Source organism: Ovis canadensis, chromosome 7, assembly GCF_042477335.2.
Source record: "Ovis canadensis isolate MfBH-ARS-UI-01 breed Bighorn chromosome 7, ARS-UI_OviCan_v2, whole genome shotgun sequence".
Taxonomy (NCBI): Eukaryota; Metazoa; Chordata; class Mammalia; order Artiodactyla; family Bovidae; genus Ovis; species Ovis canadensis.
In genome coordinates this window covers 17270759-17295505 of record NC_091251.1, presented here as the reverse complement: position 1 = coordinate 17295505, position 24747 = coordinate 17270759, and the positions used below count along the sequence as shown (strand labels likewise).

At 38.1% G+C, this 24747-nt stretch overlaps 1 protein-coding gene across 4 annotated transcripts in view; it reads right to left on the bottom strand.

The window, feature by feature from the left end:
* AP3S1 (adaptor related protein complex 3 subunit sigma 1) overlaps positions 1 to 24747 on the bottom strand; it is a 72271-nt gene that overhangs the window by 17449 nt on the left and 30075 nt on the right. For 3 of the 4 annotated variants that reach the window (XR_011258419.1, XM_069597540.1, XM_069597542.1), the window contains 2 exons: positions 21462 to 21573; positions 10216 to 10287 (listed from right to left, as the gene is read on the bottom strand). Coding sequence is in view for 3 of the 4 variants with exons in the window: in XM_069597540.1 (XP_069453641.1) it covers positions 10216 to 10287; positions 21462 to 21573 (184 nt within the window). In the remaining variant the exon portion in view is untranslated. The remainder of the gene's footprint in view (positions 1 to 10215; positions 10288 to 21461; positions 21574 to 24747) is intronic. The other variant, XM_069597543.1, reaches the window with a different exon arrangement.

Sequence of the window (24747 nt, the reverse complement as noted above, 5' to 3'; positions counted from 1 at the left end):
GACAGAGGCACACAGATATCACATGTCCTCCTAAAACAAGTGTGAGCTACTTGAGGACTGGGGTAAGGAGAGAGTTTCCACATAATCCTGCAGAGTGTGAAGGACTCAATAAATATTCTGTAAAATCCGTTTTACAAAGAACACCTTCCTCTTCTCCTCCTGCAAAAAGAGCAGGAGTTTTGAAAAGGGGTGAAGAGGAGGCAAAGCAGAGTTACAAGCCTACTCTAAAAACTATAGTGCTGTTAAGATATGATTTCTTATTAGGACAGAAAAGCCAATTATGATGAAATGACATTATTTAAGTACAGCTCAGCTCAGTTCAATCACTCAGTCATGTCCGACTCTTCCAACCCCATGGACTGCAGCATGCTAGGCTTCCCTGTCCATCACCAACTCCTGGAGTCCACCCAAACTAAGGCCCATCGCGTCAGTGATGCCATCCAACCATCTCATCCTCTGTCATCCCTTTCTACTCCCTCCTTCAATCTTTCCCAGCATCAGGGTCTTCTTCAATGAGTCAGTTCTTTGCATCAGGTGGCCGAAGCACTGGAGTATCAGCTTCAGTATCAGTCCTTCCAATGAACACCTAGGATTGATTTCCTTTAGGATTAACCGGTTTTATCTCCTTGCAGTCCAAGGGACTCTCAAAAGTCTTCCGCAACATCACAGTTCAAAGCATCAATTCTTCGGCGCTCAGCTTCCTTTAGAGTTCAACTCTCACATCCATACGTGACTACTGGAAAAACCATAGCTTTGACTAGATGGTCCTTTGTTCGTAATGTCTCTGCTTTTTAGCATGCTGTCTAGGTTGGTCATAGCTTTTCTTTCTACGAGCAAATGTCTTTTAATTTCACGGCTGCAGTCACCATCTGCAGTGACTTGGAGCCCCCAAAAATAAAGTCTGTCACTGTTGCCACTGTTTCCTCATCTATTGGCCATGAAGTGATGGGACCGGATGCCATGATCTTAGTTTTCTCAATGTTGAGTTTTAAGGCAATGCTTTCACTCTCCTCTTTCACTTTCACCAAGAGGCTCTTTAGCTCTTCTTCACTTTCTGCCATAAGGGTGCTGTCATCTGCATATCTGAGCTTTCTGATACTTCTCCTGGCAACCTTGATTCCAGCTTGTGCTTCACCCAGCCTGGCATTTCATATGATGTACTCTGCATTTAAATTAAATAAGCAGGGTGACAATATACTCCTTTCCTGATTTGGAATCAGTCTGTTGTTCCACGTCCTGTTCTAACTGTTGCTTCTTGACCTGCATACATATTTCTCAGGAGACAGGTCAGGTGGTCTGGTATTCCCATCTCTTTCAGAATTTTCCAGTTTGTTGTGATCCACACAGTCAAAACTTTGGCGTAGTCAACAAATCAAAAAGAGATGTTTTTCTGGAACTCTTGTTTTTTTGATGATCCAGCGGATATTGGCAATTTGATCTCTGGTTCCTCTGCCTTTTTAAAATCCACGTTGAATATCTGTAAGTTCATGGTTCATGTACTGCTGAACCTGGCTTGGAGAATTTTGAGCATTACTTTGCTAGTGTGCAAGATTAGTGCAATTGTGTAGTCGTTTGAACATTCTTTGGCATTGTCTTTCTTTGAGATTGGAATGAAAACTGACCTTTTCTAGTCCTGTGGCCACTGCTGAGTTTTCCAGATTTGCTGGCACATTGAGTGTAGCACTTTCATAGCATCATCTTTTAGGATTTGGGAATAGCTCAACTGGAATCCATCCCATCACCTCCACTAGCTTTACATTTGATCACTAAAAACATTATTATGAACCACTGAAAAGGAAAAATGCTGCCAATTAAATTATGACAATCTATAGAACTGTAAATATATACTGATCTAAATTAAAAGACACTTGCTCCTTGGAAGAAAAGCTACGACCAACCTTGACAGCATACTAAAAAGCAGAGACATTACTTAACTGACAAAAGTCCGTCTAGTCAAACCTATGGTTTTTCCAGTAGTCATGTGTGGATGTGAGACTTGGACCACAAAGAAAGTTGAGTGCCGAAGAATTGATGCTTTTGAACTATGGTGCTAGAGGAGATTCCTGAGCATCCCTTGGACAGCAAGGATATCAAACTAATCAATCCTAAAGGAAATCAGTCCTGAATATTCATTGGAAGGACTGATGCTGAAACTGAAGCTCCAATACTTTGGACACCTGATGGAAATAACTGACTCATTAGAAAAGACTCTGATGCTGGGAAAGACTGAAGGCAGCAGGAGAAGGGGATGACAGAAGATGAGATGGATGGCATCATGGACTCAATGGACATCAGTTTGAGCAAGCTTCCGGAGTTGGTGATGGACAGGGAAGCCTGGAGTGCTGCAGTCCATGGGGCTGCAAAAATCGGACACAACTGAGTGACTGAACTGAACTGATCTCAAAAATGTTAAATAGGTGAAAGAAAATCAGCATTTTAGAATCAATGAAATATAATATTTTCTTATCATGCTTTAGCTTCACAAGTATTTATAAATAAAAAAGCTATAATGAAAAATTTTAAGTAAGAAAATGGATGTCTCTGAGTTTTACTGGAGTCACACCAACATTAAAAAAAGAGCTTACCTTCAGAAATATATCTTCTCAAAACGTACTTATCAGAACTTCCTCAAATCTAAAAATATGTTAAATTTTTGTATAATAATTTTCCAACAGGTTAGCTGACGTGTCAAAGTGTTATACAAATCAAAGCTTTCACTTGGTAATGTCCTTAACCTGAAGAAAGTACTTGCTTGTTTGCTAAGGAAGTACCTGGTTCTATAGGTGTGTGTTTAACATTGAGATTGATGCAACTGAGCAGGTTCTGCTGCTCCAGAGCACAATCTCCACATGAACTTCTCTCTTCTTTAATATTACATCATGAAAGAAAAGTCTAAACTATGACAACTCTGAAAATGATTTTGAAAGGAATTAAGAGTATATTTTGCTAGTCCATCAAAATTTTGATAACATTTTCAAGACAAATGGAAAGGGAAAGCATACAACATACTTTCAGTTCAGTCGCTCAGTCGTGTCCCACTCTTTGCGACCCCATGAACTGCAGCATGCCAGGCCTCCCTGTCCATTACCAACTCCCGAAGTTTACCCAAACACATATCCATTGAGTCGGTGATGCCATCTAACCATCTCATCCTCTGTCATCCCCTTCTCCTCCTGCCTTCAATCTTTCCCAACATCAGGGTCTTTTCAAATGAGTCAGCTCTTCGCATCAGGTGGCCAAGATATTGGAGTAGCAGCTTCAACATCAGTCCTTCCAATGAACACCCAGGACTGATTTCCTTTAGGATGGACTGGTTGGATCTCCTTGCAGTCCAAGGGACTCTCAAGAGTCTTCTTCAACACGACAGTTCAAAAGCATCAGTTCTTCTGTGCTCAGTTTTCTTTACAGCCTCACATCCATGCATGACCACTGGAAAAACCATAGTCTTGACTAGACAGACCTTTGTTGGCAAAGTAATGTCTCTGCTTTTTAATATGCTGTCTAGGTTGGTCATAACTTTTCTTCCAAGGAGTAAGCGTCTTTTAATTTCATGGCTGCAGTCACCATCTGCAGTTATTTTGGAGCCCAAAAAATAAAGTCTGACACTGTTTCCACTGTTTCCCCATCTATTTCCCATGAAGTGATGGGACCCGATGCCATGATCTTCGTTTTCTGAATGTTGAGCGTTAAGCCAACTTTTTCACTCTCCTCTTTCACTTTCATCAAGAGGCTTTTTAGTTCTTCTCCACTTTCTGCCATAAGGGTGGTGTCCTCTGCATATCTGAAGTTATTGATATTTCTCCCGGCAATCTTGATCCCAGCTTGTGCTTCTTCCAGCCCAGCATTTCTCATGATGTGCTCTGCATATAAGTTAAATAAGCAGGGTGACAATATACAGCCTTGACGTACTCCTTTTCCTATTTGGAATCAGTCTGTTGTTCCATGTCCAGTTCTAACTGTTGCTTCCTGACCTGCATACAGATTTCTCAAGAGGCAGGTCAGGTGGTCTGGTATTCCCATCTCTTGAAGAATTTTCCAGTTTATTGTGATCCACACAATCAAAGGCTTTGGCATAGTCAATAAAGCAGAAATAGATGTTTTTCTGGAACTCTCTTGCCTTTTCCATGATCCAGCAAATGTTGGCAATTTGATCTTTAGTTCCTCTGCCTTTTCTAAAATCAGCTTGAACATCTGGAAGTTCATGGTTCACATATTGTTGAAGCCTAGCTTGCAGAATTTTGAGCATTACTTTACTAGCCTGTGAGATGGAGTGCAATTGTGCAGTAGTTTGAGCATTCTTTTGCATGGAATTAAAACTGACCTTTTCCAGTCCTGTAACCACTGCTGAATTTTCAAATTTGCTGACATATTGAGTACAGCACTTTCACAGCATCATCTTTTAGGATTTTAAATAGCTCAACTGGAATTCCATCATCTCCACTAGCTTTGTTTGTAGTGACGATTCCTAAGGCCCACTTGACTTCACATTCCAGGATGTCTGGCTCTAGGTGAGTGATCATACCATCATGATTATCTCGGTCATGAAGATCTTTTTTGTACAGTCCTTCTGTGTATTCTTGCCACCTCTTAATATCTTCTGCTTCTGTTAGGTCCATTTCTGTCTTTTATTGATCCCATCTTTGCATGAAATGTTCTCTTGGTATCTCTAATTTTCTTGAAGAGATCTCTAGTCTTTCCTATTCTATTGTTTTCCTTTATTTCTTTGCATTGATCACTGAGGAAGGCTTTCTAATCTCTCCTTGCTATTCTTTGGAACTAGGCATTTAAATGGGTATATCTTCCTTTTCTCCTTTGCTTTTTCGCTTGTTTTCTTTTCACAGCTATTTGTAAGGCCTCCTCAGACAGTCATTTTGCTTTTTTGCATTTCTTTTTCTTGGAGATGGTCTTGATCCCTGTCTCCTGTACAATATCACGAAGCTCGGTCCATAGTTCATCAGGCACTCTATCTATCAGATCTAGTCCCTTAAATCTATTTCTCACTTCCATTGTATAATCATAAGGGATTTGATTTGGCAACATACTTTAATACACTATAATATACTAATAAGAATTAATATTTTTAAAATTGCTGAATATGCCTCAGTCTTTCTCTCTTCTATATTAGACATTTCTTGTTCCATTTGCCTTGGCCTGTAAACTAGCTTTCCATTTTCAATCTCTTTATCTCTCAAAATATATTTATTAGAACTTCATTAAGTCTAAAAACACATTAAATTTTTGTGTAATTATTCTTCAGGAGGATAGCTGACATATCAAAGTCCTATACAAATCAAAACTTTCACCTGATAATGTCATGAACCTGAAGAAAGTCTTTGCTGAGGAAGCAATTGGTTCTATAGTATGCAGTTCATATTAACCACATATATCTTTTAACCACGAACATATAACATTAACCACAAATAACATTTTCAGTCTTTCTTGACTTTTTATGCTACAATATGGACAATGTGTTCTACCTTTCTGTTTACTCAGATGTGTCTGTTTAAATTTATCCCCTGAAAATTTTAATTTTGACATTTTTTTCCTTTTCCAGAAATTCCACCAACTCCTCTAGTAGTTACATATGCTTTCTCATGGAGCATATGTACTGATTGTTCAGCCTATTTTTCATTTCTCTTGTTGAGATGGCTTTTTTAAAAAGAAAACAAGCAATGGACATCAGTATAAGATTTGAGCAAAATCTGTATTTTAGTTAATAAAATTGCATCATATGTTAATTTCCTATTTTTTTTATAACGCAGTACTTCTATATATACATTTTTTTCTCTGCTTACTCACTGGTACTTAGGTGTGGTTGCTGAGATCTCTTAAAGGTTCATTTCTTCCGTTGGTGGAAGGTAAAGGAGACTCTTACCCTATGTCCTGTGGTTTAAGGACTGGCTATCAAACTCCCTAAGTGAGAGTGGGCTAGAGGAAACCACCTCAGCTCTTAATTCTTCATTCTCTTGGCCCGAAGGGTAGGAAAGATACTGAGGCCTCCAATTAGATATCCCTTACTCTGATCTTTTTTTGGGGGGATGGGGGAAGAAGCAGGGAAAAATAGAGCACATTATAGCTGTCATTGTCGAAGTCATACATGCTCCAAACCAAGCTCTTTATAAGTCTTTAGCTCTATCCTCTTTGCCCTGGGATTTGATGGTGTGTTGCAGTAGTAGCAACAACCTGGGGCTGCTCAATTAGAGCCAGGGTGTGCAGGAAATGGGCAGGTAACACAACTGAGCAAATAAGCAGACCTTCCCAGTAAGCCCGCAATGGCCATGTAAGCGGGAAGTAAACCACGTTACTCACAGCTTAGGTCTTATGACTGTAACGTATCTGCACTGTGATAGGGAGTTTGACTCTATGTTTGATGTCTGCCTGCTGACAGTTTACAAGCCCCACTGATCTCCCTTCCTCTCCTGCCCACATCTGGCAGAACTGATAAGAAAGTCCATGTGCCCCTTCCTTTACACTGCCAGGAAATTCAAACTATGCAAGACCTGAGCTACATGTGGAAACCCTCATTCCAGTCCCAACCACAGGAACCCCCCCGATAGTCACTGTTCTTGTTCTCCCCTAAACGCCGATTCTGTGACTGGTAAACCGTCTCATATCAGATCTTCTTGGAGTACATGTGGTATCTTCAGTCTCTACATCCAAATAAGTTTTGGGTTGGGGGTACTGTTCCATTCTTCAGGGTGACTACAAATATTAGCTTATGTGACTGATAAAGAAACTGTTACGTAAAGGCTGGTAATGAGAAGCTCAACAACAATCACAATAAAGGAAAAGACAATGGCTTAGGGGTTGGTTAGCAGGCCACATGGAAATTACTGTATTGGAGATGAGAAAGTTAGTTTGTAGTGGTAAAACACTGGCAAAAAGGCAGATAAATTTACCCATGAAAACTCATTTCTCTCTAACATAAAAACTGATGATTTTCCAGATACTATCAGCTTTGTTACCATGGATCCCAGAGAGATAGCATACTGCATAAATTAGGAATAATCTGGTATTTGTTACTGTAGCATAAACTAATCCATCTTGACTGATAACAGAACGGGCATTCTTTACAACTTCCTTCTTTCCTTTACCGAAGTGTGGTCTAACAGCACTCAGAGAATTGTGCAGAACACCATATTTGCCTCTAAGAAGAAATGCGCTAAGATATTTAGGAGATCCCTGACTGCTAGAAGGTCCAGGGTTGCTTGGAAGATGAAAACAAGCCTGTTTTCACAGAAGGGGTAAAAATAAGACAAGCACTGTTTTAGACAGAGAGTATAGGGACAGAAAAAGACCCTGATGCTGGGAAAGACTAAACAAAAGGAGAAGCGGGCAGCAGAGGATGAGATGGTTGGATGGCATCACCGATTAAATGGACATGAGTCTGGGCAAATTTCAGGAGACAGTGGAGGACAGAGGAGCCTGGAGTGCTGTAGTTCATGGGGCTGCAAAGAGTTGGACATGACTTAGCAGCTGAACATCAACAACTAACAGGGACAAGAAATGTCTATTTGACTGGTCTGTAACTTCTGTTAAACTGAAGCTTTTTTCTCATAGCATTGAAGAAAAATTAAAACAAGATTTGAGGCCATAAAGAAGAGGCACTGCTAATTTTGGCAGGTTCCAAAACAGTGATATATGGTTGTGTGATATGAACAGGCTATGCACACTATATATATGATCCTATAAAGACATATTTGCTTGTGTACTTAATTGTACCCCCAAATCTAGAAATACACATACTCTAAAATGCTAACACTAGTGCCAATTAAACAAGGAGGTGATTAGACCAAGGTAGTTCTAATGCATTAACAGTCTGCATGAGCAAAGTGAAACCTAAGCCTGAAATGCCTCAAGGTTAAGAAACCAAAACCTAGGAACCACCGACATACACAGCAACCTGGCTTTCCCAAATAATGTAACTGCTTAAGCAACAGCCAGGGCTTCCCTGATAGCCCAGTTGGTAAAGAACCTGCCTGCAATGCGGGAGACCTGGGTTGGATCCCTGGGTTGGAAAGACCCACTGGAGAAGGCAAAGGCTACCCACTCCAGTATTCTGGCCTGGAGAATTCCATATAGTCCATGGGGTCACAAAGAGTTGGATACAACTGAGCAACTTTCACTTTCATGCAATAGCCACTCACTTTCACTTTCAAGCAACTTTCACTTTTTCACTTTCATCAGATAATTCCCTTGCTTTGCTTCTGCTGCTTCTCTATAAACGTCTTTCATTTAGCTTGCATCAGTGGAGTGCTCATAACCACTTCTGGTTTGGTGTTGACCAATCTGAATCCATTTTTATGCATATAAACTTAAAATGTTTAATGTGCCTCAATCTATCTTTTAATACTGGACAATCTCTGAAATTGAGATGACTTCTATTTATTTTCTTATTTGTTTTTTTCTGATTTTTCTAAAATGAATGTATATTAATGTAAAATAGAAGTTATAAAAACACCATGTGTCATGTATGGAAGGTATATATATATATATATGCTGAATTTAATTTTTCTATTAAGGAAAATTTTTCTATTACAAATGCAACAACTTACTCTTACTGCAACATTTTACAATAGAATCCTTGATTTTCTAAAAAAATTGCTACATGTAACATAAAAGCCAAAGATCTTTGAGCAGTCATTTTAAAAATAGAACTTTAAACATTTTAGTGTCTGACTCTGTGCGGCCCCATAGACGGCAGCCCACCAGGCTCCACCGTCCCTGGGAGTCTCCAGGCAAGAACACTGGAGTGGGTTGCCAGTTCCTTCCCCAATGCATGAAAGTGAAAAGTGAAAGTGAAGTTGCTCAGTGGTGTCAGACTCTTAGCGACCCCATGCACTGCAGCCTACCAGGCTCCTCCATCCATGGGATTTTCCAGGCAAGAGTACTGGAGTGGGGTGCCATTGCCTTCTCTGTTAAACATTTTAACCATGTACCAAAACATACTTTAGAATACTGTGAACCCTAAGGCCTAAAAAAAACAGGTGTCTTTGTAAGTGCAAATAGTATAAGACAGATAATAGAAAAAAGCAATAGAAAACCAAAAAGAATTCTCTTAAAAATGTCAAGGTTAAGTTCTTTGCGCAAAATGAGTCAATATATGAAATTAAATCACTTAGTAGATGAGAAATGTGACCTAAAGGACTGGCTAATGGTAAATGTATTCTTCTGATGTTCACAAATAATAAAATGCATTCTTTTTGTTATGTTTTGATTGTGGTAGTATACATAACTAAATGCATTTGCCAAAACTTAGTAAAATGTATGCTTAAAGCTGCTGAATTTTATGTATGTGAATTACATTTCAATGAAGCTGACTTTTAAAAATCACAATTTTTTGTTAAAATTTTCATATTATTTCCCAACAATTTTATTCAATGATTTAGCCATTCAAAACAATGTTACATTTTATCAACTTAACAGAGAAAAAAATCCATGTATAGTAGAAGTGGAATCTCTCATAAATTCCCTATCCCCAATAGCCAGTAACACTGAAGAATTCCGTCATTCAGGCTACAGAATTCAGTAATTCTTCCTTGCCCTCACCTCCTTTCAACAGACCATCAAGTCCTATCAATTTTACCTTCTTTCATCTCAACTCCTCTGCCTTAGTTCATTTCTTCCTGGACTACTGCAGTACACTTCTAATTTATTTCCTTGTCTTTACTCTCCCACCTACCAATCCACCATCCTTAAAGCACAAAATTATTTTGTTTTGTCCTCCTCAAAAATGAACAAACAAAGCAACAACAATGCCAAAAAACACTTGTTTTAAGAAATTAAATTGGTTCAGAATGAAGTCCCAAATCCATGGCAGTAAAGGTACTTTAAAATTAGGTTTCATGATCAATATCAAATCTTCCCCTCACAAAATGCATGTATTTTATATCTCTGCCTGTAGAGTCATCCTCTCCTTTTCTGTCTGTGAAATATCTATGACCCCTTTAACCTTTTTTTATATATTAAAAAAAATCCAGTTTAAATGTAATTTCCTCCATTCCCATCTCATCCTCTAGATGTGAATTCCTCTAGGTGGGGGTCTGAAGCGTCTTCACTAAACACAGTACCTGGCTCATAGTAAACACAACTAACGAACCGAATAAAGGATTAGAAATAGCATTATTCACTAAATTTATTTTTACTTTGACAAATGCAAATTAACATTTTTCTAAGATAAAAAGCTTAGAAAATTTGATAACATAGAAGCTGTACCTTGTCTACATGGAAAATTAAATCCAGTTCACAGACGTTTTCAAAACACTTGTCTAATGTTTCCACAAATACCTAAAGAAAAGAAAAAAGGTTAAAAGCGTTTGAGAACTATACAAGGTCATTCAAATCTATTACCTACAAGGCAGACAATTTGTAACTGAGAACTAAAATGTCTAACTCCATATCACATTTCTCTTTTTTAAACTGAAAACTGTATTAAGTACCAAAGGAATAATTATAGACTACGCTTCTAAACTAATTTTCAATATGGTAACAACCAAAATAAACTTCTCTGAAAATTATTAAGAACCAGAAATTGTTAGCACCATTACTTACAAAACTACTGACAAATACTCAAATCAGGCTCCCTTTCTTGACATGAGGAAAAGAGAAAGTGTGTCATAAGCATCTGTCAAGCTGGACAGGCACGGTCCAGGTCTCAACCACATCTAACAGAGACAGCAGTTTTTAATTAGCAAACCAGGATAAAAGATCATTAAAATTCAAACTCACAGACAGAGCACAGGTTTTAGAATCAGACTGACCTGGACTCAAACTCTGGCTAGAATTTCTTGTATGACCTTGTATGGGAAAAGGGTAACCCAGTAAGCCTGGCTTGTTCAACCCTCCCCATTCCCCAAAATGGACTGCTTACGGACTAGTTCCTGGGAACCCAGCTCTGAGCCCTTGGAAGGTTCTGTCTGATAAGAGTGTTTCCGCATGCCTGAGAACCTGGGCCACACTGTACCAGCGTGACCAGACAGTTTATGCTGACAATGTGATTTACAATGAACACATTTTTTTCTCTCAGGTTCTGAAGCTTAAGCAGTTCAGTCACAGAGGTATCACCTGCCTATGTGACTGACCCCTAATAGAGTGCCTAACACTGCCCAAAACACATCTGCTAGCCAAAGCCACTACTATTTATCTGGTTGTTTAACATATATGATGATTACAAGTTAAAACAAAAATAGAAAATTCTAATTCTGCTAATAAACACTGATATAAAAGAAAGGAAATTATGTGGTTGCCAAAACTTTGGAAGTTAGGAAAAAAGTTGTCAATATTTAAACCAGAGTAATACCACCTATGAAAAATGTAAATACTTTTTTTTAAAGTGCCTTGCAGCAAAATATCATTATAACTACATGCTCTTAACTTAGGAAAAGAATTTTTAATATTTGAGGTGTTCAAATGCTAAGTTTAGTTGAAAACTTAAAAACCTGCTTCAAAAAACTCTTAACTTTCAAGTTAGCAAGAATTACTTATAATTAGAATCGAAAGCCCCAAGGCAGATACACACTACCAATCTGTTACATGGATAAGGTCAATACAAAACTAATAATCTACAAACTGAAATTAAGAAATTAAAAAAAAAAAACAAATTAATGGGCTTTGGGAACAGTCAAAAAATAACACAGTTGTTGCTGCATTGTATTTCACAAAGAGGAAGATAAAAAGGAAAAAACCAGAAGTGGCATGGTAAATGGCACCCTCTTGTATTTCATTTTTAATGATAAAAGTTTGAAAGTCAATTTCAAGGTAACTGTTATCTTCTAAGTAGCTACTCATTAATCTCTGGCCTTAGAAATTCAAAGGCTTGTGGGAGAAAAATTACTTTTAATTTACTAAGAATAATTTTTTAGGTTTTCCTGCATTTTAATACTTATATAGCTTTCTAAAAATAAATATAAACATAAAGATATTCAGAAAAAATGCCACATTCACGTAATAGTAAACTGAGTCTCCCTTACCAGTGCCCTTCTAACAACAAAACTTCCTTGGGTCTCCTCTCTCTTTAATTACAAACTTATATGCCTGGGTCTGTATTTCTTGGGCTCTAAAATCACAGCAGATGTTGACTGTAGCCATGAAATCAGAACACATCTGCTTCTTGGCAGGAAAGCTATGACAAACCTAGACAGTGTCCTGAAAGCAGAGGCGTTACTCTACAGACAAAGATCTGTATAGTCAAGGCTATGGTTTTCCCAGTAATCACAAACAATTGTAACAGCTGGACGGTAAAGACGACGGAGCGCCAAAAAAATGATGCTTTCAAACTATGGTTCCGGAGAAGACTCCTGAGAGTCCCATGGACAGCAAGGAGATCAAACCAGTCAATCTTAAGGGAAATCAACACTGAATATTCATTGGAAGGACTGATGCTAAAGCTGAAGCTCCAGTAATTTGGTCATCTGATGCAAACTGTTGACTCACTGGAAAGGTCCCTGATGCTGGGAAAGATCGAGGGCAGAAGGCGAAGAGGGCGTCAGAGGATGAGACGGCTGGATGGCATCACTGATGCTGTGGACATGAACTTGGGCAAATTTCGGAATATGGTAAGGGACAGAGAGGCCTGGCGTGCTGCAGTCCATGGGGTCGCAAAGAGTGGGACACGACTAGGTAACTGAACAATAACAATAATGCCTGGGTCACAGGAATCTATCACAAGCTTAGTACCTAAGAGTACTTAGTAGGCTACTAAAATTACAGCTTAGCCTCTAACAATGAAAACTAGGGCAAGTTATTTAACTCCAAGCCTCATTTGGGCATAATAATGGTACCTATGCCACAGAGTTGTTTTAATAGTTAAAAGAATAAGTATAAAGGGCTTAGAACAGTATCTCACCAAAAAAAGTATTCAATATATGTTAGCAAGGATTAAAATATGATACGTAGATGCAGAAATAAAAATGTGCACTAGATAAAATAAATGCCATGAAAATTTCCCTAAGCAATATCACTGATTTGGCAGGCCCTTCTTTAGACTATCTAGATAAAAATATAAAGAATTTCTGGGCTTACAGACTTCTACTAAATTTCAGGAGCAACCAATCCTACTGTTTCTAATCTATAATATTAAATAAAGTACATGAGTGTTAAACTGACATGTTATAAGACAAGAAATGCCTTAAACCCAAGAATAGAGGGCATAAGTTTAAAAATAGGCCGAGATCAAAAAAATAATAATTTTGTTTAGTCAGCAGCGAGATGTTCTAGAGAAACATTGGCTTAGCACAAACAAAGAATCAAAAAACATCAATAAAAAGGTACTAACAAAGCGAGGGAAGACAGACTGAACTTAAAATCTGACCAATTACCTTTGAGGAACAACTATGAAAACAGTTGCACATAAGATCCAGACTATAGAAAGCGTGACGTTTAAAGTACGTAAATAGCACTTGAGTCAGCATATGATTGGATTCTGGAGTGGACTTCCATTAAACCTGACCCAGACACTAGCGTGCCAATGATTACAGCTATGTTTTCTATCAGTAAAAATGAGACATTTATTGTGCATTTACCATGTAGCAGTTAATTGAAACAAATTAAATTCTTGACTTCAATATGAAAAAACTGAGTTGATGAAAGGGCTGTTTTCTGTATTCATGTCATAATGATTCTTTAAGAATTCTTAAAGAACTCAGTGATTCTTACTGTGTGATTAATTTCTATTTTTTAAAATAAAAATGGAAAAAATGTAAAGGCTAATGATGGTAATAGCACACAGCGGCAAAGAATCCACCTGCAATGCAGGAAATGGAGGATACAGAACGCAGGTTTGATCCTGGGTTGGGAAGATCTGCTGGAGGAGGAAATGGCAGCCCACTGCAGTATTCCTGCCCTGGAGAGTCCCGTGGACAGAGGAACCTGGCGGGCTACAGCCCATGGGGTTGCAAAGAGTCGGACACAACTGGTATTTTTTAAAATATGTATTTACATATTTACTTATGTGGCTGCGTCAGGACTTAGTTGTGGCCCATGGGCCTAGCTGTCTCGCAGTATGTGCGATCTTTTCAGTTCCCTGAAGTGAAGTGAAATGAAATTGCTCAATTGTGTCTGACTCTTTGCGACCCCATGGACTGTAGCCTACCAGGCTCCCCTGTTCATGGGATTTTCCAGGCAATAGTACAGTATCAAATCGGTAACCCCTGCATTGGAAGGCAAATTCTTAACCACTGGACCACCAGGGAAGTCCCTACAATTGGTATTTTGAGCACTGACTTAAAATAAAATGAATAAAAATCGTAGCTTTTCCTTACAGAATATCAACAAATAAATAGAAAAATCATGAAAAAAAATCACCATTTGGCAAACACCACAATAATTCAGGCAGGAATCATGAAAAGATGCTTAAAAACTAATGACCAAATTATGATTCGAAAAAATATTATGTATATACTATCAAAATTATTCTCCATAAGATAATCCTAAGTACAAAGGGGCAAGAGAAGTTTCAGTAGGTAAACCTGGCAGGCACTTTATCACAAGTAACGGGACAAAATGACATCATGTATATCCTGATATGATGCATTTGAGAAGGACATAACATTACTTGCGATATTCAAGAATATATAATCCAAATTCAACCATTAAGAAACATCAAATCCAAACTGAGGAATCCTCCGTGAAATAACTGGCTAGCACTCTTCAAAGGATCAAGGCACAAAAGGCATGAGATGAATGGCATACAAAGGTGAAGAACTATTACAAGCTAACAGAGCGAAGGAGGCCTGGAGGACAGGAGAAGGAGCTCAATGCACGACCTCACCTGTGCACCCAACGAGAAAAGTCACGCTAATGGCACAGCTGGCAAATTCTGCATGCACTCTGCAGATCACAGTATTCTATAAGTGTAAATTTCCTGATTTTAATTACCTACTTGAAGTTATGGAACATGTTAAATTTGAAGAATCTGGTTGAAGATATGGTATTGAAAATTCTTTGTATTGTATTAATATTTATCACTCTTTTAAGTCTAAAATAATCTCAACCTGAAAACATTTTTTTTTTCAATTTTAAAGAAAAAAATTTTTGAAAAACCAAGTTGGAAAGGTACTCTTCTCCTGTATATCCAATCCCCCCTGAAATCTACTATTCTGTGCTGACAAATAAAGAAATCACATTATTTCAAGGAAAAATATTAACATAAGCTGAGTTTTTCTCTCTCAATCCTACTGTGAAGGGGAAAAAAAAATTTTTAACTTCTAGCTCTAAAATTCTGACTTTACATACTTGAGTTCTTCACCACTACAAAGTAATAACAATGTGTCTGCTACATTCCGGGCCCTGGGCTGACTACTTTATATACACTATCTCTAATTCTTTTCACAACGCTGGCAAGGCAGGTATGGATATTAGCATTTACAGACAAGAAAATTTGAGATGGATAAGACTAAGTAATTTACTCAAAGTTACAAAACTGTTAGATGACATAACCAATACTTAAGTTCATACCATCAAACTCCAAACACCAACCTGACACTATAATGCCTCCCAAGGGGACTGCTGAGAGGTCAATAAAACGTGTAAATTAGAATAGGGAAAGGGATAGTGAAGTCGCTCAGTCGTGTCCAGCTCTTTGCGACCCCATGGACTGTAGCCTATCACGCTCCTCTGTCCAAGGGCTTTTCCAGGCAAGGGTACTGGAGTGGGTTGTCATTTCCTTCTCCATAGACTAGGGAGCATCAACAAATTTGACACCTGGATTTATCATGAAGCAGCAGCAATGGAAATAACTGAAAAGTGCATTACTTCAATTATTATATTGCAGTAATTTCAATATTTCAACAATGAAAATAAGATAGGAAAAAGATTTTAGGAATGCTGAATCACCCTATCAGTGTCAATTCAAATTGTTTACAGAACTACTTTTTGGTTCCTACATACATAAAAAACAAGTCTTAAATTTCTAATACTCTGGTAACACGGTCTGGTGGAACAAGTAGAATTTTCCTAAAATGATCCTGGGTGTGCCTGGATCACTATGGAATGCCTAAAATCGAATTTTCCTAAAATGATCCTGGGTGTGCCTGGATCACTGTGGAATGCCTAAAATGGAATTTTCCTAAAATGATCCTGGGTGTACCTGGATCACTGTGGAATGCCTAAAATGGAATTTTCCTAAAATGATCCTGGGTGTGCCTGGATCACTGTGGAATGCCTAAAATGGAATTTTCCTAAAATGATCCTGGGTGTGCCTGGATCACTGTGGAATGCCTAAAATGGAATTTTCCTAAAATGATCCTGGGTGTGCCTGGATCACTGTGGAATGCCCAGAAAAGAAACAAATCGCACCACAGTTCCCTCTTCCTCCAGGAGGAGGAACTGCACCAGAATTTATCTCTCTGGAACCAGGGGTTTATCCTTCTCAGTCCCCAACAGGGAAGCTGCAACTTCCCACAGTTCTCAAGAGCTGGTCAGGTAGGTTTCCCAGACAATTCTTAAAAACAGGTGGCACCTCAACATGTACAGCTCAAAGCTTAAGTAATGTATATGCCACCTGATGGAGAAGGAAATGGCAACCCACTCCAGTGTTCTTGCCTGGAGAACCCCAGAACGGGGGAGCCTGGTGGGCTTCCGTCTATGGGGTCGCACAGAGTCGGACATGACTGAAGCGACTTAGCAGCAGCAGCAGCAGCATGGACTAGGATGCTTCCAATGAAGCTGACCTTTGTAATAAGAGAAAAATGATGTGGTGGAAGGTGTGAGCCCTCCACTGGCACACTATTCCATGTGTAGTGGTATCTACATCAGCACAGCTTCCTACCCGATAGTGCAAAGACCAGAGAATCTGCAGCTGAGGGTTCTTGGCTTATAAGTTTCTTCAATTATACCTATCCCTACCACATAACTCTATCACAAAGCAGAATTCCTCCTAAGACTTCATCTAAGACCATATAGGATAAAAAGAAGCCCAAATTCTTGTAAAAATGAAAAAGAAAAATAAGACTGCTTTACCCAACTCAGTCTGTGTATTAATGAATAATACTTTATACATTATCCTCATAAATACATGCTTTAACGATAATGTCAGCTAAAAAAATTGACTGCTATAAGCCAGTCATTTAGCAACAGGCTTCACGTACACTATATATTTTTTAATGCTTTCACCTATTGTATGAGCTATTGTTATTATTATTATTACCCCCATTTTGCAGACAAGCAAAATCAGGGTTGAAAGTGAAAGTGAAGTCGTGTCCTACTCTTTGCGACCCTGTAGACTGTAGCCCACCAGGCTTCTCCGCCCATGGGATTCTCCAGGCAAGAATACTGGAGTGGGTTGCCATTTCCTTCTCCAGGGGATCTTCCCAACCCAGGGACTGAAACCCAGGTCTCCCACATTGCAGGCAGACGCTTTAACCTCTGAGCCACCAGGGAAGCCCCAGAGGTTAAATAACTTGCCCAAAGTACATGCAGGGCCTGAATGGTTTTAATCACTAGTACTCTTGCCTGGAAAATCCCATGGACGGAGGAGCCTGGTAGGCTGCAGTCCACGGGGTTGCACAGAGGGTCGCACAGAGTCGGACACGACTGAAGCGACTTACCAGCAGCAGCAGCAGCAGCATGCTTTAATTGACTGATATTTCTAACAACTCATGAAGTTGATAGGTAGTATACTGAAATAGGCATACTTTACAACTGAAAAAAACTCAAGGTCTGTAAGCATTAAATGACTGGCTCACTATCATATTAAATGAACATTAATAGCAATAAGTAAAATAACTTCACAAAAGTCAGTGTAAGAGTCAGTACTACAGATCTGACAGATGCTATATATATATAAGAACTCTAGTTTATATACATATTATAATACTAAGGTCAAAACATATCTTTCTAAATTTAGAGAAAAGTTTAGCAGTTTATTCTCCATTTCTTCCTAACTATAACTGAACAAGACTGACACTGCATAACTACTACATGCGACATCGTGTAGCAGAAAGCGGTTACAAAATTTGGAATTACCGAGTAAACTTTTATGCCTCCATTATCAGCGTGGCATACTAAATTAATTGAGGACACTCTGCTTATAAATAACTCAAACAACAAACATGAATATTTAATGAAGTGCTATTCTCACTCTGTGTAAATATTTCAACACTTCCAATGAAGATATGCTACAACAGAAAGGACTTCAAAAAGGCTAGCTTACAACTCTGAAACTGGATTACACTGCAGTCCATTTCACACTAAAATAGCACACACAAGAAAGAAAAAAAGGCTGCCTTTTCCCCCTGACTAACAAAGAATTAAAAGAAAATAAAAGCTGATTATTCAGCTTGGTGGCATGCTCGTATAAATCTCACATGGAAGGTATTAACAAGTCCTTCTTTCAGATCTTACATAAGATAAAAAGTCAAATCTGACACAACACACTGGTACCTTAGAAACACAAAATCTTTGCACAAAAGTACTAATATAAGTGCCCAATGATCATTTGAATTGTATTGTTTTTAACATTCAAAAAACCACAATGAAACATGTATTTAGTCATCACATACTGATGTTGATTAAGTTTTCTTGACCCATTCTCTAACAAAAATATAAAACCAAGAGGTTTTGATCTAAACTCTCTTGATTTATATAATTTTCCACTTTTATATATAATAAAATTTTTTATATATAATTTTCCACTTGTACTACACTTGCCTTTCTCAAAACTACAGGATGAACAAGGCCAGAAAATCAGTTCTAAATAAGCTCTGAAAAGCTGTTTGTTTCATGAGATAGAAGCAGACAATAAGCTACTCCCTTCCATTCTGTTCACTCAACCAATTTTTTTTTTAATGACTAACTTGTGCATGCTGAACAGTATCACCCTGGCTGTTCTACTAAGAAAAGACAAAAGGGAGAAGATGGTGGGAGCAGGAAGACCAGTCAGAAAGCTACTGAAATAACCCAAGCAAGAGCTGACAGCGGCATGGACCCTGTGGAGGCAGTGCAGAGGGTACTAAGTGGATTCTGTATACTCAACAGAGTTTTTGCCAAAGAAGATATGAGAGAGATCAAGAAACTAAAATGAAGCAACTAAGAGTAGGAGGATGCAAACCAGACAAGCAAGGTATCCTAGAAGCCAAGTGAAGAAGATATTTCATGAAGAAGAGAGTGCTAAATAACCTTGACCAAGTAAAGGAAGGCTGAGAAGCACCTTTAGATTTAGCAATAGCGGAGCTGAAAAACCTGATTGGAACGTATTCAAGAAAGAATGAGAGAAGGAAAATTTAAGACACTGCATATAGAAAATATTTTTAAAGTGTTTTGCTATAAAGAGAGGGAAAGAAATAAGGCAGTGGCTAGATAAGGAGGGAGGGACAGGATTTTTAAGATGGAAGAACATATTAACACATTACAGACTAGTGGGAATAATCTAGAAGAGAAGAAAAAATGATGTAGAAGAGAGAAAATGCTAGAGCAATGAGGAGGAAGTAGATGAGTATAAAAGCGGGGGAGCGGGCCTTAGCTAGGAACAAAGTTCACTCTTCTCTTACAGAAAGGACAGAGTGCAGGGAAGCAGATACAGAGTCTGTGGAAGTTCCCTTCTGGTTGCCTAACAAACTAGGGAAGCTACATGCTGGAGAAGTGCTAGGGGTTTGAGAAAGGAGGAGAATGTATCAGCCATTGTCTAGGAGTGTGGGAGAGTGAAATGACCGGGGAAATACAATATGATTACTGGGTGGCATTAAGGACTCCCTAAGGTTTGGGACCATGAATTAAAAGTGAGGCCAGCATGTATGGTTATCTTTTTTTACTCAGATGTGTGGGTACAGGCAAAAAGCTGAGTATATGCAAGCCTGTGAGTATCAGGATTGACCATGGAATTCAAGCTGGCCGAGGAAAGTAAGCTATCAGGAAGATCAGGGAAAGTGAGAAAAACATAGATTTAAAAGACAGAAGACCCCAAAGATCCACTGAAAAGACAAAAAACACAGGAAGAGAATACAGGATCCTAGAAATATCTATTTTTCTAAAATTGCCGTTTATTTATTAATAAACATTGAATAGTTTAGAATATATAACTATTGCTAGAAAACTGTCAATAAATATTTTTATCCTTAAAAAAAAAAAAAAACCAAAGAAAAGAACTGAGGGTCCAAACAGGCTCAAAGAACTGTTGGAGTAATAGAAACTGTGATATGAAAAGATAAGAGGTGGTAGCAGAGAGTGGAAACTGTGAGGGATCGAAGTCTGGATAAACACAAGGTCTAAAAGTGAGTAGTGAAGTGGGATAATGGGCAAAATTCATTGGAGAAGAGGAATTTCAGTTTGAAGATACCAGTGTACTGAATGAATTACCCACATGAATGTGAAAATACCCAAGAATTATAACACAAGTAGTACCGGAGTGAATGTCATGGAACTAAGAACTAGTATCTGTTGGAGACAATTCTCCATGGGTCTTCCATTCCTCTACATCATCTGAACAGAGATGCTAACTACCTTTATTGTGGATTAACTTTCCAAGCAAACTTGTATAGCCAACAGCCTTGGAAAATAGACAGCGTTTCCCTCCGAAGCAAAGGATACGTTTCCTTTGCTTGGAAGAGGTTCTCTTCCTCTAGGACATGGGCAGACATGCCTGGTGTCTGTTATGAAAAGACACCTTATTGAGTCACACTTTAGGAAGTGGGACTTGACTAACCAGTGAAAGCAAATGTTGTCACTCTGGCTACTGCTTTTGCTGTTCGTAACGAAGTCCTTTGTTTCTACACCAGAAACACCACTCCCCGCCCTCCGTCTTTTGTTAGCATCCATGAAACCGTAGTAGTTTTTGCTTGCAGGTAGAATAAAATCTCAGACCACTGAAAGTTTTTGACAAAGTGTCCCGTGAATAGGGAGTGGGAGTGAGAGGGTACTGCATGGGTAGAAAGCATGGGTAGAAAGTGGTACAGTTTGAGAACATGAGATAAAGTTTGGAAATGTTCCAGAAGAGAAAAAAGTCTAGAAAAAGTAATGAAAAGCAAAGAGAACACCCTTCAGGGTCAATGAAGTGAAGAAAGGAGGAGAGAAAACTACTGTCTAAGAAGAAGGTGGCAGGTATTATCATCAGGGAAGCCAGATTTAACTGACAGCAAAAAGATGAAGGCAATATTAATAGAAGAGGCTGAAGGAACTTGCTGATAACTGACCTTGAGTTTACAGGGACATTAAGGGAGACTTGCCAGAGACAGGAAGGGGCAGGTTTGGGTTAGATCTGGATACATGTGGTAAAGGGCTTCCTCTGGTGACTTACGTGAACAGGAAAACGGGCACAGAGACGTTAGCTGTCGTCAGTTCCCACCAGATTAAACCAGTCTGTGTGTTTCTACATCCCTCACCCCTCTCTACCCCACTCAGCATCTACTATGGGATACTTTATTTCTTACCAGACAAAACATCACTATAGAAAATTTAAGAACATAGAAGTTTTATAAAACAAAAATGCCAAAGTTGTTGTTTAAGACAGGAAGAGGCAAGGGTTAACTTACTTGAATTAGATCTAAAATGCCAAGTTCACTTTCTGAAGAATCCACACAGAAGACAAAATATAATGTTGCATAATGTCTATAAATCAGTTTGTTGTCAGATCCTCCGATTAATCTAAATGACAAAACAAAACAATTGGAATGTTATAGAAACAAACTGGAAAACATTTTCGTTAACTCAAGCAAACTGATGATTTTTTTTAAACTTTCTATAAAATGAAAGGTAACAATGCCACCGCATTCAAGGGAACTAGGGGGCTGTCATCCTCAGAGAAGTCAAGTAGAAGATGCCAGTGCTTCATCTTAGCTCCTTCACTCAGTTATTGACTGAGCGCTTGCCATGTGCCAGGCACTGAGCACGGGTGAGAAGCAACGGACAAATAAGAAACAGTGAACTACGTAGGTGGAAGGAACTACTTAGAGAACCAAAACAGGACAATGCCACACCGACACATTTGCTACTTTCGATGGGGAGTTAAAAGAGTTGATGTTTCGGCTGACATTTACTGACAAGAAAAATTTCAAGATGAACATTTCAGATACAGGTAAACTAATAAAAAAGCAAATTCATCAAGAATGAAATATCTATGTTCAAGAAAGAAAAAGAAAGCTTCAATCAATGAAAGATATACACGATTAGGCCAGAGAAGTAGGCAGAAATGAGTCCATAGGGCATTTTTAAGTGCTTACTAGATTTAATCCCATAGGTCACAGTAAGTTACATAGCTTGAGACTGATTATCAACTAGGAGAAAAAAAAAGAAGGACATTTCTTCTTCAGTTTTGGATAGACTTACTATCAAGTTCTTTTCCAAAAGCACATTGTGTTTTAGAGTAGAAGCACAAGAAAACTGAGCTAAGAGATACTCAAATCTTGTGCCAAATAGTTTTTTTAATGGATTGGAGTTTCAGCATTTTAAAAATATGTAATCATTATAAACACATTTTTCTAAATATAGTTTAGCTATTCCATAGTTAAGTTTACAAAAATCAAAGCTAAACACAATGAGAGCTAACTGAACATTCAAAGATGACCCAGGAAAATAACAACTATTTCTTTCCTTTGGGCTCACTTTGAGGCTTGTGGGGTCTCAGTTCCCCAACTAGGGATCAAACCCATGCCCGCTGCACATGGACCTCCAAGGAAGTCCCTATTTCTTACTCAGTAAAAGTAATACTAAATTTACAAGTTTGCAGGAAAAACTTCCTTAAGTATACACTCATTAATTATTTTACATCCTTTAATACCAAAAATGAAAATTATCTTGGACAAGAATGAAAACTCCTACTATCTAGACAAGATATGCAATGTAAAAATATGTACAAGCACTTCAAAGGTTCCCTGTGTATTTACTATGCACTGTCCTTGCACCTGACCCTTGAAAGGGACAAAGAGAGCACAGAGAGCAGGCCTCCTCCTGAATCTGCAGTGTAGTCATTTATCTTACATTTCTGTCTGGCTCTGCTGTAAAAGAAGACCGAATATTTTAAAACTATAAGTTTTAAAATGGCAATTAAAATTTTTGAAAGAAAATAAAAATATTGATATAAACACACTTTATTATAATTTCATCTTTAAGCTATATAGTACAATACTGATTCAAATTCTTGTATAGAATGTAACACACAATATAAAAAGCACAGAATTCTAGAAATCCTTAGTCCAAATATCTCATTTAACGTAAGAGGAGAAAACTGAGGTACAAAGAATTTTAGTGACCTAACCAGGAAAAGCAGCTTGTTAGCAACAACACTAGTATTAAATCAGATGTGCAGCCCCATTTCGGATGCAGTACTTGCTTTCTACTTTTTATAAGGCTGAAAAGAATAATCACAAATTCAAACCATATTTTCTGGATCAAACAGTGCCCTGGTTAGCTCAATCAACTTCTTGCACATGCACCACAGGCAGTACACTGTGCTGGGTGATAAACTTCCTATGAGATTAGAAGATCAGGAGACTGGAAGAGAGGGAAATGATGGTACTGGCAAACACAAGTCAACTACAGAAGTTTAAGCAACATAAGTGAACTACAATTAAAATACAAAAACAGAAAGCAGGTTCATCTATCAACTATGGAATTGTAGGCCTTGAGTTAACAGCAAAATTTACAAATCATATGTGTATTTGCAAATTTAAGTGCAACATGATATAACCTTTTAAGAAACGCAAGAAACTTTCTACATGATAAAAAGTAATTTATGGTCAGGTATGAATGAATTCTCTATTATGAAAACTATTCTTTATAATATACATCATCTACCTTAAAAATACAGAAAAGTGTAGGTTTCTCTGACTAATTTCCAATTATTCACAGTGAAGTTCAGTTAAAGTTGAGTTTTTTGAATTGTCAGTGAGAAAATATCCTGGTAAGAAATTAAAGATATAAGCATGGAAGGGAACATCTATGAAACCATTTGAGAACAAACTGTTTTCATGACACCCATTAATTTAAATTTATAACAGCTGGGAAACTAATTATATGCAATTTTTATTTATTCATTTTAAAAACAGAAAAGTCTGTTATCTGAATTTAAACTTATTTTATCTAGACACATACATATATAATATCTGAAAAGTAGACTTCAGAATTGTTCATAATATAAAATAAAAGATGCTATCTAAATTTTTACGAAAGCAGGTTCATTCACCCTAAGGAGTACTCTGTAGTCATTAAAAAGAATAAGATTGCTCTAAATGGGTTTATATGCAAAGCTTTTAAAAATGTAAGTACAAACAAGCAACATGATAAGCAAAACACATGTGTGATCCCATAAGTATGTTCTATTTTAATGTGCTGTGTTTAGTCGCTCAGTAGTGTCCAACTCTTTGTGACCCCATGGATTGTAGCCTGTCAGGCTCCTCTGTCCATGGGATTTTCCAAGCAAGAATACTGGAGTGGGTTGCCATTCCCTCCTCCAGGGGATCTTCCCAGCCCAGAGATTGAACCCAGGTCACTCACATTGCAGATGGATTCTTTACCATCTGAGCCACCAGGGAAGCCGAAGAATACTAGAGTGGGTAGCCTATCCCTTCTCCAGGAGATCTTCCCAGGAATTCAGCCGGGGTCTCCTGCATTGAAGGTGGATTCTTTACCAGCTGAACTACTGGGGAAGCCTTACATTCTTATATGTTAGTGCAAAACTAATTTTCTAGAAGGATACACAAGAAACTGGGAAGAAGGACCAAAGTTGGAGGAGGGAGACTTGGTTTACGTTTTATATTTCTGTTTGAATTTTTGCCATATGAACATATTACCTTTATATAAAATGCCTTTATAAAAATTTTA